Source organism: Montipora capricornis, chromosome 6 (genome assembly GCF_036669925.1).
Source record: "Montipora capricornis isolate CH-2021 chromosome 6, ASM3666992v2, whole genome shotgun sequence".
Classification (NCBI taxonomy): domain Eukaryota; kingdom Metazoa; phylum Cnidaria; class Anthozoa; order Scleractinia; family Acroporidae; genus Montipora; species Montipora capricornis.
Window position 1 is genome coordinate 66195435 of NC_090888.1, and position 17500 is coordinate 66212934.

The 17500-nt window shown below is 38.1% G+C and overlaps 1 protein-coding gene across 3 annotated transcripts in view; it reads right to left on the bottom strand.

The window, feature by feature from the left end:
- The window catches only part of LOC138052928 (uncharacterized), a 104453-nt gene that overhangs the window by 43977 nt on the left and 42976 nt on the right, over positions 1 to 17500 (bottom strand). The window contains exons 2-6 of one of the 3 annotated variants that reach the window (XM_068899533.1): positions 13146 to 13219; positions 12815 to 13018; positions 6489 to 6722; positions 2621 to 2919; positions 379 to 424 (exon numbers count right to left, since the gene is read on the bottom strand). In XM_068899533.1, the coding sequence (XP_068755634.1) occupies positions 379 to 424; positions 2621 to 2919; positions 6489 to 6722; positions 12815 to 13018; positions 13146 to 13149 (787 nt within the window). In that variant the 5' untranslated portion in view covers positions 13150 to 13219. Of the gene's footprint in view, positions 1 to 378; positions 425 to 2620; positions 2920 to 6488; positions 6723 to 12814; positions 13019 to 13145; positions 13590 to 17500 lie in introns of those variants that run through there. The other 2 variants (XM_068899534.1, XM_068899532.1) reach the window with 2 other exon arrangements.

Genomic DNA, 17500 nt, shown 5'->3' on the forward strand with positions numbered 1-17500 from the left:
TAAGAAAAGGAACATAAAGGACGCTGAAGCGGACTAATGAACGAGTGTAAATTACAAGGGCATACAAATACTAAAAGGGTAACGAACTATACGAGAAAAATAGGCTTTGTATTAAAGAGACATTACAAATGGCTTAATTTTTGCTCGGTATATTACATACTGTAACATTTTAAGCCAGTATCTAATGGCTTAATTTTTGCTCGGTATATTACATACTGTACATAACATTTTAAGCCAGTAATCAACGGCGTATTTATAGTTACAGTCGGTATAAAGTTTGTGATACCGACCATAGTCAGCATAGTTAGTGGCTCTGCCAATAAAATTCCTATGCAAAATCATTGAATTGGAAATAATTATTAGACAGTAATTATTTACCGGGAGAGGCGAGAGCAACAGGTGGTGCTGATCTTTCTTTGCTACTCTGGAAAAAAAAATATGCCAATAAACTTTTGATAAGGCTCCCTCTACAGGCAGAAACCACAATCAACACTAGAGAAAATCTCGAGCCAGCGGTCCAAGACAAGTAGATTTTAGGCTCGGGCAAGCAATCAACGTTCTAAGACAATAATTACTTGCCTTAAGTGGGTAACCAGGCCCAGATCAGGAATTATTGACCCCAACCTTAAACACAATAGACCTGTGTACTGTACAATATTGATCCAATGAAATTATGTGTCGATTTTAAGAAGCTGTTTAGTATCCGAATAACCATGACATTGTTTCAGACATGGGTTATAGCACTAACTCTGGATTCCTGATTTAAATAATGTACTAAACCGTTTTAATGCCCTCCATAATTTGCCAGTCATCTAATCAGCCTAGGGTAATGGAAAAAGATACAATGTACAATGTACTACCACGAAAACCTGCCCACAAAATATAGAGCAATACTTATGAAACCTCCCTCATTGTTCAATCACATGCAAAAATCAAGCTACTGTACTTTTGAACAACTGAAAAAAACATCCTCAACACCCCTTGAAACATTTTTTTTTCTGGATTCCTTCATTATTCTGAACTTCTAACCACCATTACAAACAGCAATAAAAGGCAATTAAATTCCTACCAATTCTATGTGATAAACAGCACTTAGCTTACCATCAGAAATGAAGTGTTGTAATTAAGTCTTAACAAAAAGGACAAAATAATAATATTTTTCCCTGACGTTTTATCTCTTAGCTTGGTCTGTGATTGTATATTCACACAATAACCTTCATACTGACCATTTTTTCATTAAGGTATAGGCCCATAAAGACTTTTATCCCTCAAATGAGGACACTTTGCTCTGTGATTTGATAGCCCAATGCAACAAAACTACCCAAAGAAAGGTGATTTACCCTTCACACAGAAACCAGTTCAACCTGATTGCAGAACCTTCCCAAAACATTGTCATTCTAGTCTTAGAACTCAGATAACAACGGCAAATTGTAGCTGCCGTCTCCAAACACTTGACTTGTTAATCTTGGGAGACATTACAGCAGCTTTCAATTGAGCGTCGAAAGTAATTAGCGAATTGCTTTGGTTTTGCATTAATTCACTCAGTGATTGGTTCAAAGTTCTCGCCCCATTTTTTCAACCAATCAGAAGTAAAACCAAAACCAATCGTGGCTCGCACATGTACATTTTCCCGCGCTTTGTGTCGGTTCCGTGTGATTACTTTGAGTTTCGATTGGTTTACTGGATTGTCTCCGTCCTTTTTGATTGGCCAAAGTAATTACTTTGGTTTTGGGTTTACGACACTCGATTGAAACTCGCTCTAAAGAACCTATACACTGTTCATAAAGAGCAGGGAACATAGTTCCTAGTGTTGCAGTCCATCATGTTTTCAGTCTGGACCCGGGGTAATTCGTTGGCTTAATTTAATTTAATTAATTCAACTTTATTCATTCAATTCAATGAAAGGAAAGGATACCACAGGTTATCCCCATTGAGGGTATCTGCCTGCTACAGGATGTAATTGATTGAAAGTCAATTTTGATGAGGGAGGAAAACCAGTCTGAGTACCTGAAGAAAAAACTTCTGAGTCAGACTGAGATCGACCGACGCTTACTCAGGCTCAGCCCACATACGACCCTGTGGTCGGAGCTGAACTCAGGTTCACAGAGGTGGAAGGCACGGGTTGATAATCGCTAAGCCGTCCTTGCTCCCTTCTTCATGCTGTACATAGTTCTGACCCTATAGTGAAGTTTATATAATAATAAAATAACCAACGTTGTCAATAAGGGCTGGGAGCCGGCCAAAACCACCAGCTAGTAAGCCATCTTCAGCTGGCTACTTTCACCTCATTTTACCACCAGTCAAGATGAAAAATCTTACACTTGTTAAATTATCATCGACAAAGCTTTTGAAAAATTTTCTCCCCGTTTTGGCATATTTTAAGAAGGTTAAACAAGAAAAATCATGACAAAACTACCCACATTCAACCGTTTGTGTGAATGGTGTGGAGTACTTGGAACATTTAACTGAATAGTTCCCAGTTTTTCCGTCCACAGTCAAGTGAGCCAAGCTCACTTTCATGGCCACTTACTTTTTATTATTGTAAGCCTTCTACTTTCAAATTTATTGACAGCCCTAAATAACACATAAATTAAAAAAAAGTTAACAATGACAAACTTACCACAGGTGTTTTAGTCTTCACTAGAGATGGCTTGCTTGGTTCGGTGGTTGGCACAAAAGCCTCTTCTGTTTTTCCTTTGTTCTCTCTCTTCTCATCCTGATGAACTTTCTTCAGTTTTTTCTCAGCCAAGATATTAGGATTGATGAGATTGCCAAAACCCATTCCTCCACCAGGCAACTTCTTTGCTGCAGCCCCAAAGTTAGAGCTTCTTTTTATTCCACTTTCCTCATCATCATTTACATGTAGACCATCAACAACTTCATTCCTAGTGGTCTTTTTCTCAAGAGGTGATGTTTCCCCTGTTAGTAATTAAAACCGGAAAAAAAACCCACTGGTCAGCTGAATTGGTAATGCATTAGACTACATACATGTACCTCCAACTAACCGAGTTCGAAGTGCGTACTGCACATTTAAGTTACGGCCCAGATTTTTCCCACTGATTTATGGCCCAAACACGAAGCCATAAATCAACAGGAAAATGAGAATCCGTAACTTACATGTACAGAACAGACTGAGAAGATGAGGTTAGTGAGATATTTATTATAACTACTGTATTTACCCGTGTATAAGTCGACCTTTTATGGCCTCAAAAGAAGGTGCAAAAATCGCCCTCGACTTATACATGGGTCAAAGATTTCGAGCCAAGTTCCAGCTAAATAATTTATTCAAAATTAACATTATATAATGTGTTATTTGGGCATAACGAACGTAGTGGACGAAAGGCTTCAAAATGAATGACGAAAGACTTCACAATGAATGTAATTAAGCAATTCCAGTTGAAATGAAAAAGGATTTGTTTTACTTTAAATGTTGAAGATACTCACAAGCACAAAATAATATGAAATAGACACTGGAAATTTTCGTTTTCCAAAGGCGGAAGCTCTAAAAAACATTCTTGTTTCTTCAAATAAAATGCGATCCTTCAACGGCTTAGTAACCTGGCGCAATACCTCGTGTTTGCATGCAAGCATGATCATCACTCGTGTTGCCTGAAAATGCTGATTGGTAATGATTGTTTTTTATTCTTTATACAAACCTGGATGATTTAAATGCTTTTGCAAACTTTGTATTGTTTGGTTTATGAGTTTTGTTTCGTTTGCCATGTGAGAAATTATAAGTCAAGGACCAATTAAACCTTGCACATTTCGCATCGTTTTTTAAGTTATTTTCAAAGATTGACTCCTGCTTCTGTGATGTTGTGCTTATCCTCTAAAGCCCTTTATCCTTGAACAACGAAACAGGTTAGTTCGAGGTTTACATGTTCGATTTTCTGAGAACTTTTTCGAAATTCAAGGACAAAATGCCCGCACATACAACAAGCGCTGAACCACAAAACTATTAAGCCCTTGAGGCCCTTAATTTTTTGTGAATCCACAGTTCCGGAAATCGAAGAATTCAAGATTGGTATCCCATGAACATATAGCAAAGAAATTAACAAATTGCTTTTTTTGCCATCAAAAATGGGGGTGGGGGGTCGACTTATACACGGGTAAACACGGTATATCTCTGAGGTAATAAGGCATATGGGAAAGGAGAGACTAGTTGAAGTCAACAGAAACGTTCAACTGTCACAAATGATTAGCATGCGTAAAAACCTGAAAAACAAATAAATCTTATTGGCTTTTTGAAGTACGTAGTTTCCTACAAGATTCAAGTAGTTTCACAAGTTTATCTCAAAATAGACAATATGAAAAACTTGCTTAAAGAATTAATGACGCTGCATCAAAATTTCAAACTTAGCAGGCCATACTGAAGAATACAACCCGCTATTAAAAGTAGCCAATCATAGTGTGCCTTCTATCTGTCGTGAGAGATATATTAATATGGAATGTCATACATGTATGTTATAGTCCATTGGTTTCAGCAGCGAAAATCAGACCAAAGGCCAGCTGCATATAAAATTCATGACCACTGAAATTATGCCTGCTGTGTTTTCAAATCTGGCTCATAATATACATTTCCACTACTTCCCAAAAACCGCTGATCAAGTAGGGAGTAGTGAAAAATGGACAGAGCAATGATGTTCTACATGTACACGAACGCTTCTTATAATAACTTAGTGAATGTAAAAAGTGCATAGAATTAAATTGCATCTGTTAAGAAGATTAAATTTCTTCCGTGAATTATAATCATGTTTGGTAATCTGCATTACAGCTGTACCCCTGAAAAGTCAAATGAAAGGGTTCTATGAGCCAAGTCGTGAATGTGGAACAGTGTACAGGTTAGCAATGGCTAAGAATTGGGTGAAATTTTCACGGGTGTTACAAAAAATACCTACAGCTGTACCTACGACTAGGGTCTTAGCAACTAAGACCCCTTGACGCTTGTAAATAGTGGAAATTACGGGAAATAAACCGCTAGTCAGAGATTGGATTTCTGTTGGGAGGTAGTGTGGTCCAGTGGTTAGGGCGCTTGCCTTGACATCTGGAGATCCCAGGTTCAAGGCCCGCTGTGACCACTCACTGAATTTGACCCTGGAAATCCCTGGTTCAACTTCCCTGCTGCATTTGTAAATAGCCAAATGGTTTGCCTCTGGCCAGTTGGGATTCTTAACAGTTGTTGTTCTGTTCTGTGGTTTCGTTGATTGTGTTTCATTGGCCCTGAAAAGCCTCTATGGGGAGTGGTCAATTAAGTATGTATTGTATGTATTGTATTGGGTGCTGGATGTTGTCTCCAAACATGGTTCACGGTAATTTAATAGACACAACAAAAATAAACACAATGCCATGACATGCTTTGAGTGTTGTGTGACAGAAAAATAACCAGTAACATCTGTCGATGCTTATTTTAATTGGCACGGAAACAAAAGGTAGGGTCTTTTGAATAACAAGAAACTCAGTCTGTTAACCCTTGAGTTGCAACCACTTAAAACATGATACACAAAATAATTGTTTTTTCAGTACACAGTCATTTCTTATTCCACTTCCAGTATCAAAACCGTAAGTCACACAAACACTAAAGAGATGCTGTAGATGGCCAATACTAATAATTTATTATAATGTCTGATAGATGGCCAATCCTAATAATTTATTATAATGTCTGATGGCAGACTGAAATAGTTTTACCTGTCAGACATAAGTGATTTTCTGTTAGTTTCGCAGCTGCAGTCGTAGGAGTATGGGTGCCTCAGGTTTTGGTGGTCTCAAGGCTCTGGCTATCCCCAGCCATGAGCCCCTTGTCTCCAGCAGCTTTGCTTAGTCCAGGTCCTTTGGCTTGGTGTGGGGGCTCATGGCTGGGTCGTGGGGATTGCTGGCCATGGGAGCATTACAGTACTCTGGCTGGCTGGCTGCCCTCCAGTGGAAGCCCGTGGTATATCCCAGCCACCCAACCTCCATTTAGCGATGCAGTTGAAATAACAAGAGAAAACTTTGATAATGAACCTTGCTTTCCTGACCAGAAATATATATACTGTAAGCCCTTGTGTTTTCCAGTATCTCAAAGTGACCTGTGATTTACATGTACATATACATGTACTATGAAGACAGGGCATTGCTTTATTCCAATAATTAGGATTTTTACGACAATTGCTTGTAATCTCACATTCTGATTGGATAATTTGTTGTTGATGAGAGTCCAGACAACGCTGCTCACGTCATGCTCGCGTCAATTTGTCACGCAATGTAATAGCCAATCAGGAACGCTCATTTTGAGAAATAAACCAATCACATTGCGAGAAAGTTATTGATAACGCTTGCTCTTTCTTTGTGTCATGATTTTGGTCACTCTCTGAAATAAAAACTTTCTTTGTCCACAACATTTTGACCACTGTGACAACGAGTACAGCCAACACTGAACCACTTTCGATTTGTTAATTTTAGCACTCCACATACTACAGCGTACATGCATTCTTAGCCATTTGGTAACAAACCTGAAAGCTTTCTAGCTGGATCCAGTGGCGTGTCTTTAGGTTTTGCCACATTGTTGTCAGTGATGATTTCCACAAAGTTGGAAGGAAACACTCCTCTCTTGCCACCAAGTTGGCCTCTCCACCAACCTTGCTCATCTTCACCAAGAACATGGACAATATCACCCAATTTTAAAGTAAGCTCATCCTGATCATGTGCTTCATAATCAAATGTTACTTTGGCCTCCTTTCCTGCAACTGTCATTGGCAAAAAAATTGAGATTATCAGAAATAATTACTTTTAAGGTCAAGATTTGAAATAAGTCATTCGACATACTAGCCCCTTCTAATATATAACATCCCCTAAATCACACTCAGATAAGTATGTCAACTACTTATTTCTATAACAGTTACTAATAAGCTATTACAACATTCCTATACTGGTACCTTTAATTTAATTACAAATTATTATTACAGTGTACTAATATTATATTATAATAATTTTGTACCAGCCAATATTGTTCCATACCTAAAGGATGTGTATTTTGGGTACCTAATGTTTTGAAGCAAAGGTTTCAAGACAATTCAATGCACTGCTCAATGAAGAAAGCTAATAATAATAATAATAATAATAATAATAATAATATACTGCAGATAATATATAGCGCCTATATATAGTGCCTATCCAGACGTGATCTAAGCGTTTTACAAGTCATGAAAAATTAACATTAAAAATTAATCCATAAACGAAAAAGTTATACAAAAATTTCCTGGAATAAATAAGTTTTAAGTCGTGTTTTGAAAGTCTGGAGATTATCAGAGTTTTTATGTGTTCTGGTACATCATTCCAAAGTTGTGGCGAGGCGACAGCGAAAGCTCTAGATCCATAAGACTTCAAATTATAGCTGGTAGGGATAAGACAGAGCGATGTAGATGAGCGGAGGGTTCTTGAAGGACGGTGGAGACTTTTATATATGAGGGAGACAAATCATTAAACTTTATGCGTTCATTAATTGGTAACCAGTGTTTTACATACTGTAGTTTTTTAACAGCATATTTCGGAAGATTGTACAGAAGGGAGTTGCAGTGGTCAAGTTTGGATGAGATAAAGGCATGCACAAGTGTTTTGGCAGTTTCCGTTGATATAAATTTTCTGATACGTGATAGATTACGAAGGTGATACAATGCAGATTTACATGTACATACAGTATTAATATGAGGCAGCATTGACATGGTACTGTCAAAAGTGATACCAATATTCCTGACACCAAGATACACTCTATCAAAGAAAAAAATTTACACTATACACGGCTTGAGACTAACTTTTTAGTTCAATAGCCACTAGGCTAGTATCAGGTCTGATTTCACTAGCCAAATCTAAATTTGCACTAGCCAGTCTCGTCATGCACAGTTCCATTTATTTGTAAAAATAACACGAAAAAAATTCCAAATCCGCCTTTAGTAAATATTCTCATATCCATCCTTGCAACAGTGGCGCAAATATGCTGGAGTGTATGGCTTCCTTCTCACAGAACCGTTGCCAAAACTTTGGAACTCACAAATGCACTGGAGTATGGAAAACGTGGAATAAACTAAATAAACTGTACATGAAACTAAACTGCTCATTTGGAAGTTTGTAGAAAGGCTGTTCCTTTGATTAGAGCTAATTGCGATTGAAATTTTAACCTGAAAGCGCCATTCTAAACATGAAGCACAAACGCACCGGAATGCAGGTAAATAATATCTTGAATTAGATACAAAGGAAATTCGAAAGACAGACTTGCCCTCATGTAAGATTTTCTTTTTAATAGTTTCAAACAGCAATTCATGCGCTTTATGCTTGAATGGTTTTCGGAGTCAATTAATATTCGGCTGCCACAGTGCTCGCGAGCAAGTTTTCTCTCTTTTGATGTGAGATTCACCATTCCTAGTAAACGAGATAAGTCACTTCATATTATGTCTTTCTCTTTTTTTTCTTTTGAAATAAATTATATTTGGATTAAATGTCTAAACAAGTATGTGGCCTCTTTCCATATACATGTACACGTCACAAACACTGTCAATTTTTGCATTTGTGTTTGTGATCCTGTTTTCCATATGCATGATTGCTTTACACAACTTCATCTCGTGACATCATAACAAAAGGGCGCAAACATGAAAGCAGAATTAGTTTTTGGGTCATGTTCAACTTCTTCTTACAGGTGTATGTTGAAGTTGTTGCAAGGAAGAAGGCAGAGAGAAAGTGTCAAGAGACATCACCGATTCTGGGTCCGATACACTTTCGAGGAGCAGCAACGGCTGCAGCATAGCCAGTATCAAATTATACTGTAGGAACTAGTTCTTCGTGATCGAGAACTTTACTACAGGTATATTTGGCAGGGTATTCCCTTACGATATTCATTAACCATGAAATGACATATGAAACAAATCATGTATGAAACTGTGGATATGAAATCAAATAAAGCTATGATCCTTACAGTTATGAACGCAATTTGGGCAAGTGGTTTGAACCCGTGACAGGGCAATACTGGTGCGACGCTCTAACCAACTGAGCTATGAAGCCACTGACGTTGAAAGCTGGTCATTTGTGGGTATCGCAAGGTCACCGGTTCAAACCTCGTTGAAGTCCTGAATTTTTCAGGCTTCTCTACGCAATTGTCAAAATTGCGTTCATAACTGCAAGGATCATAGCTTTACTTGTTATTCATTAAATTCACACTGTTTTGAGGAGTATCGTCATTGCCACAATTGTACTCGGACGCCATTTCCATTACTTATACTTGCCACTAATTTGTCAAAACGTATCACGCAAACAATCAGAAACAGTTTATGATTGTGTTTCCATATCGTTGTTTCCCGGCATTTGCATTTCTACTCATTACTAACAAGACGTTATGATAGAAAATGTCTATCTCTTGCGTCTTGTTTGCGATCGTCTGTGATTATCGGTGATTGGTAGGAGATGAACGTAAAAGGTGTTTCCATTTACGCACACTGTTTGGGATCAAGCTCTCGGAAGGTGCTTGCGATTATTCACGAAAGAGTTACACGCATATGGAAACGTGTATATGGAAACAGCAGCCAAGAAGTTCCGCATGATTTCACAGACGGTTAATTGTTTGTAACCTGGCGTGGGGAAACTGTAATCCCGTTGGTTTCCTCCTCAGTTTTTTTCAACTTATCGTTTTCTAAGGCAGTAAATTCCATAGAATCCACTCACAGTTTCTTTCTCTCCTTTTGCCTTATCCATAAGAAATAATTCATTCATTCTTGCCTTCGTCCAGAACTCCACTGCTTCACAATATTTACTAGCCCCAAAGGTTAGTGAAAGCTCAAAATCTACTAGCCAAAACTGAAATTTCACTAGCCTGTGGCTAGTTGGCTACCGTCAGTGTGGAGCCCTGCTATAGCAACAGTGAGGGCCCACGGATTTCCCCTTGGATTACCCCTGGGATTTTCCAAGCATTTTAAAATGTTGCATGTAGTACCACTTAAGTCCACACTTAAGTGCAAGTATATCAATTCCACCAAGAAGAGCCTAAATTAATTCTTTTGTCATGATAGATCTGTATAACATTTTTAACTTTAGACACAATTCTTAATTGCCAGTTTTGGACTGGACACTCGTTGGTTTATTATTCAAATTCCCTACATTAAAATGTTACTACAGAAAGAGTTTTATAAAATTCCTCAGACTTTATGAAAACCATTAGTTGTACATGTAAGTGATTATAATAAAAATAATAATGATAATAGTAATAATAATAATAATCGCTTAGTTAAGGCTCAAGGTTATTTAGCAGAGCACTACTGTGTTACTGCTATGTACATTTGTAAAAGGTGCAGCGAAAAGAGAGAGAGTGACTATGCTATCTAGTGAGTGCAAAAAGTTGGCCCTGAAGGAACATAAAAGATGACATACATTAATAATGTGGCGAGGATTATACATGTACATTGGTAGTTGTGCGAGTTACACCAGCTTGAAAGGAAGGAAAAGTGGTAAGAACATGCGCCAGAAGGTTTTGTGGAGAATGGTCAAGTATTACTTTGGGATATGAACACCTACATTGTAATGATTGTGATGACGTTGTTGAAGCAAGAAGACCTGACATCATCATAGTGAGCAAGAAGGAGAACAAGTGTATAATTTTGGACATTAATATACCTGGAGATAGTCGGGTACATGAAAAGGAACTTGAAAAGATCGAAAAATATCAAGATTTGACGTGGATGATTAGATTAATGTGGAGTGTAAAAAATAATTATACCGGTTGTTGTAGGGGCTCTTGGAAGTGTTACTAAGAAACTTGGACAATGGATTGAAAAATTGGGGATTAGGGTAAGAATTGGACTGTTGCAGAAAACTACCCCATTGGGAACGGCCAGAATTTTAAGGAAGGTGATTGACCTTTAAGTAGCAAGAGAGTGTCTCCAGGGGACCCTTGGTTATTTGTTATGACCTGCTTCCTTGAGATGAATGTTGGCATGGGAACAGCCAGAGCCCAGAGCTACAGTAAATGGAGAATGATAACAATTCACTTCAATTGCAAGTCTCAAGGTTATTTAGCCAAGCACACGTTTTCTACTGATTGGGGAGACTATAAATCAACTGAAATCAGAACAAAGCAAATCAAATGTTGGTTTTTGCGGAGAGGGAAAAACTTCTAGGAGCAGAGTAGAGAACCAACAAAAACAACCCCACATGGCATCAAGTCCGAGTGTTCTCACCACTGCGCCAGCCCTGCTCCCCTAACACCAATCTTAAGAGAAAAACTGTCCTTTCTTCAAGAAAAACAACCAAAGGAAATATTTTAGCCCTTCGATACCCAAACCGGCCTAAACTGGCCAGACTTACCGGTAGTATTTTACTCTGTCTAACACCAGACAATTTTATTCGTCAGTGGGGAGCCCCCAGGAGACAATGGGTTAAGTAATGTTTTGATGGTTCATAGATTTTGATAAAAATAATTCAGTGGCAGTTTCTCCTTCTTTATTAACATTAAAGAAAAAGTCGGAACCAAAAATGACCTTGAGCAATTTACATTTGACAAGATGTCTGGTAAATCAAAGTCCACATAATCAAGTTTCTAAAAAATTTGATGTTTCTAGTTAGATTGCCATACTGTATTGCAGAATTTTAAAGTCAGAAAACTTTGAGACAATATTGAATGGATTTGATGAATGCAGCTACTTTCAAAATAGAGATGTTGCATACAGCTGTAGACCACTTTCAAAAATTCCATTATTATCTTTGTTTGCCCTCCAAAATTTTGCATAAGCATTGTTTTTATTTCTCTTGGGACCATTTTATGTCTAGAAAGTGGACATTAAGATTGGAATAACAATTTTTGTGACTCTTTCTTTGCATTCGCCTTACGCCATTTTATTTTTTTTTATTATTTTTTAATTATCTGGGATACAATTACCCCAACTATTTTCCCTAGTCCTTCCAAGTCTAGATAATCAAGATTTGACCTTAATTTCATGTAATATTTATTTTGATAGTAAGTAAGACTCAAATACATTTTTAAGCTAAACAGTAGAATACCTGGCCACAAATTTGTATATGAATGGAACGTATTGTTATATGCCTTGTTCTTCAAAGGATGCCGGTACAATAACACAATAGTGACCAGGTACTCTGCAGTTACTCCCATTTCTTTAAACCATAGCCCCTCAAGGGATGATTCCTCAAAAAGATTACTTTCTCGTTGTAATAGTTCAGTACAATAACTCTAAGTTTGTAAAACAAACACAACATTTGAAGCCAATATTTTTTATTTCAATATTAATTTAAAGCTTGATAAAAAAAAAACCATTAATTTTGAAAACATTCCTACAATAGCTGCAGATCATACCAAATAAGTCTTACCTTCGGACGTTTTAATTGAGGTGAAATGACAAGGAAGTGATACTCATATCACAGTGAGAATGCAAACTCCTTTAGAAATTAACAAGATCAGACAATCGAGATAACTGCCAGATCAAATCAGTAGTTTGAATTATTTCAATGGGATTACACGTACATGTAGTTATGTGGCAATCAGGAAATTGTTCAAAACTGACAATTCAAACTATTCATTCCTTGTGAAAACTCACAACTATATGCAAATTTAAAGTCATTTGGAAAAAGCCTTGGTGCGCATTCACGCATAATCTAGTTCCTGATACAAGAACATTGAAGCTATGCTGTAACAGCACAGAATCGAAAGAGACAACGAGCAATTCCCATTTGACAAGTCAAGCCTTAAAAATACCATTAACAACCCCTAAGCATAACCAAATAACCCCTGACCCACTGGCTTATAAACTTAAGTCACAGGAGTTGTTAAATTTGTAACGATTCTCACCAGAGTCTGAAGCAGGGTCGACGTCTGGAGTGATATCAACTTCCTCTACAAAGGTGTCAGGGAACAATCCTGTCTTCCCGTTTAATTCTCCTTGGCACCATCCAGTATCCACATCCTTTATATTTCTGATGATGGCTCCGACTTCTAGACTAAGTTCGTCGTCTTGTTCTGCGACATACTTAAAGGTAACACGAGCTGTCCTACCTGGCAAGAGAGATTTGGAATTCTAAATTCTCCAACTTCGATCTAGAGCTATCTCGTAAATAGTTGATCAGTTTAGGGCTGCACCAAAATTGATAACATAAAGGATTAAGTAGTAAGTGATACTCACTCATGGCGACAAAATTAAGACAAAAGCTCAAAGGGAGTCAATAGCAATCGCAAAATAGGCCCACATCTGGAGAAAACTCGAGAATTCGCAAGGAATTTTCCCCGGTGCAATTTTGGAGGAGTCTCGCAATTTCTGCCCAAATAGTATTGTGGGACACTTCTTCAACTCAGCATCCGCGCTTTTTTGAGTCCAGTTGCCAAGGCGACAAAGGCAAAAGGCCCTCCCATACCCCTCCCCAACCCCTCCTTAATTTCCGCATTCCCACAATCCAATGTAATGCTCTTGAACGAGAAAAAATCTCTGGGCGTTCCGAAAATTACTATCACCACATGTGAAGTACTAAGGGATAGACGCTTCCCTAGTTTCCAGGGCTTTTTTATGGTAGGAGCGTATGATATGATCGTGAAAATCATGTTTAGTTAAACACGGTTTCAGTGCTTTCTTTTCAAATAATGTATACTGATTTTTGTCGAGTGCAAATTTAGCACAGATCAAAGTATGTATTGAAACTCACCTGAAATAGAGGATATTACATGACCACGGGGGGATACGAATTTTATCTTCGAGTGCTGATACTTTCAGCACGAGAAGATAAAATTTATCATCCCCAAGCGGCCATGTAATGTTCTGTTTGTTATATAGGTATTTATGAAATGTTCAGATTTAAAACAACTTGGTCACCAACCGCTAAAACACGTATATGGTGTAACGTGATACAAGATATGAAAGTTATGAATCAAAAATCACTGTAATGTAAAATTGTGCAATAAAAGTGTTGATTTAGTAGAGAAGAATTATCAAAGCACAAAAGTTTCTTACAGTGAAGGGGAAGCTCGTGTTTTATTGGCTAATCGTGTTCGTTACCATGACGACACCTACATTTTCGTGTGTGAAAGATAAAAATGATATGTTCACTGCGTGCGGTGAAGATATGATTTTTTCGTAAGAAGGAAAATACAAGTATTTCATCAGTACCCATACAATCAAAGCCAGTCCTACATTTTTTCTGGGACTGCTTTTCATTTTGTTAAACCCAGTTTAATTAAACATGTTTTGTTGGGGTGAATTGAATATAAGTACGGGTAATCAAATAGTGACGAGTGAAATTAGGGAATAAGTTTACACGCGTTTTGTCCAAAATCAAATAAATTCCCTAGCCTTTAGGCGAGGGAAATTATTTGATATTAAAAAAAAAATTCCATGTCGTTCACGTCTTACAATCTGGACGAAGTATCCTTAAAAAACTTTGGTACAAACAGTTTCAGAGTAAAAACAGAAAATAAAGGGTTGCCTGCATGCTCACGTTGTCATCAAAACCTCAACTTTGGTGATTTGCACAGAGCCGCGGAAATATGTGGTAAAGTCCTTTAAGTATTTCTACTGTACGGAGTGCTAAAAAGAAGTTAACGGTCAAACTACAGGCAGGAGTATGTGAACGACAAATAGTAAGGGAAGTAATTAAGCTTAATAATTCTGCGTGTGATTAATAGCATTTATGTGGAAAGGGAGCACTGTAATTGCAAGAACAGCCGAACTAGGCAGGCTATTCCAGCAGGGTAGCCTCTGGCCAGACCTCTGGTGCAAGTGCAAGTACTGTATTGATCAGCGCGTCGGTACGGTATTTGGGAGCTTAAATCCCCTTCTTTGAGACGTGGACAGCAACCGGAAGTCAGCTGTTTTCCCTTTTAACTTGTCTTCACACAACCATATTTGCATTGATAAGTATCTTTTCTCTATTAGAGATGATTGGTATAAAAATCTGGGAGACACCACTGCCCTGGAACGCGAAATATTCTCTTCCGGTGGCCGTCCGCGTTTCAAAAACGCCTGTGCTTAAGCTCCCTATTGACTGAGTAATGATGTAATGCAATGCAATGTAAATAGTGTGTATTAACTACTTAATAACCGAGAGTGAGATCGTTACAGCAAAATCTCAAACTGGAGCCTTAATTGGCGTATTGACCGAGTGATAGCGAGGTTAATACAGCTAGGGCGAGGTTTGAGATTTTGCTGTAACGACCAAACGGTTGAGGAAGAAAAAGCTAATTTGCATAATCCATAATCGGCCCGTGGACATTGCAACCTGTTACCTATCTTCTTTGTGCCATGTGGCACATAAGGCCTCAACGCAATCCCACCAACCATCTCTGTCAGCCACTGCCATTTGTACCTAACTCCAGTTCTTCCATCCCGCTTTTTCTCTTTCTTTCTCCGCCGTCCTTCTCCATGTTGTCCTTGGTCTTCCCCTTTTTTGCCGCCCCTCAGGAGCCCAGGTTTATGCAGTTCTGCAGTCATTGTTTGGTTCTTCCCTCATGATGTGGCCGATGAATTTCCATCTTCTCCTTTGCACGTCCTCTCTGAGTTTTTCTACCTCAGCCATCTTCAAGACTTCTTTGTTTGTGCATGTAATTCTTTCCTGCCGACGTATCTTAAAATTAATATCCGTCTAAGAAATCTGCTTTGGAAGACATCGATTTTATTTTCATCACATTTATTCATCTTCCACGTCTCGCAGCCATATATCAAGACTGGCTTCACTAGTGTTTTATATAGCCTGACTTTGGTTCGTCGACTTATGCTGTGGCTGCTCCAGATCTTCGTCAATCTCAATAATACCCCTCTCGCTTTAACTACTCTGTTATGGATGTCTTCAGTACCTCCACCCTCTTTGGAAACTGTAGCTCCCAAGTACACAAATCTATCAACATCCTCTATTCCTCGCTCATTCAACTCTACCACACCGTTGTTCCGTACATTTATTCGGAGCAGCTTACATTTGTCTACACTAACTTTCAGTCCCACCCTTCCTGCTTCATGGGCCAGCTTATCGGTCTTAGTCTGAATTCTGCTTCCTGGTCGATGACCGTGAAAGGGCTATATCAGCCGCAAAGTCGAGATCCTCGACGGAGCTTTGTATTGAACTTCCATCTTTTCCAGTATTCCCTTCTTGCAATGTATTTCTCATTATCCAATCAACGACTAGCAGGAATAGTAAACCTGACATGTTACAACCTTGTTTCACTCCAGTTTTGATCTTAAACCACTCCGTTGTATCCTGGCCATCCATAGTCCTGTTCCGGGACTCCCTCTTACCCAACCCTGAAAATGGGCCTGGAACCCAGGCGGGAAAAGAGAGAGTCCTGTATTACTTGCAGGCGCATGCTCGGAATGAGCAAATCATATTGCATTAGATTCCTGGCTGGACATGTAAATAAAGGGAAAATTACTGTGCATGATTTGCAGTGTCAGGAGAGAGAACATGTAAATTATGCCTTGTTGTGACCAAACGCGGAAAAAAAACCCCGATCGCAGTGATGTTCGAAAATTATTGTCGAATAAATGTACCTGACGACTGAGAGAAGATCACAATAAATCGATGCAAAGGCTGAACTAGTAAATATAGCATAGGACTTCACTAAGCGGCAAAACAGCTCGGAGTCAGAATTTCATATCATCTGTAGTACTTTACCTCATGAGTTTCAGAAGGAAAGTGCTTTTAAGTAGCAACAATAAAAGCAAGCTGACACACGCCTTTTAAGTAGCATTTTGCATCCTTATTAATTAATATTCACGAACAAATTTTGACCAGAAAAAAAAATTGTGACAATTAACGTCCGAATAATCGATGTTTGACTGTGCATATATATGTATAAATTTAATAGGAACATTATTGCTTAATCATTGCGTTATCAACACAAACTGGTATGTAAAGAAACAAATAGTCCAGATTATGACTCAATTTCGTTTAACTTTTTATCTAACTTTATCAGGAACATATTACACTGTAATAATGCTCAGTTTTTCTGTCATGCGATCGTCTTTTGGTTTTTCTGATATAAAAATCATTGCAGTCTCAACAGGCAGCTCTACATAAGACCTTAGCCATTTGGCCACAGCCCTAAGTTTGTCCTTGTAAGGAAAGATTTAATGCGACGAGTGCTTTGAAAAATTATTCTAAGGAAAAATTCATAGTCTGAGTAAATTACTCTACTCTAATTACTAAAAAAAAATACTCTGTCTGTCACCGGTGTTTGTGTATTATTCCTGATAAAACTGAGAGTATTTACGACATTTTTTACCTGACTGTTTTATATTGGGTATCCAAACAATCTGTCCCCGATTTTGAAAAATATTGGTAGGCCTAAACTCCTGAAACAATCACAGTTTCATTAATTACTGTGCAACTCAAATATATGTTCACTGGATCAGTGCAATTATCACATAACTAGATCGACAGAAGTAATGAACAATAAATAATGAACAATAAACAAGAGTTCCAGCAGGAGATTTATGAGGATATCTAAACTTCAAGCCAGGATTCGAGCTAGGATCTGAGCCAGGATTCCAGCCAGGAT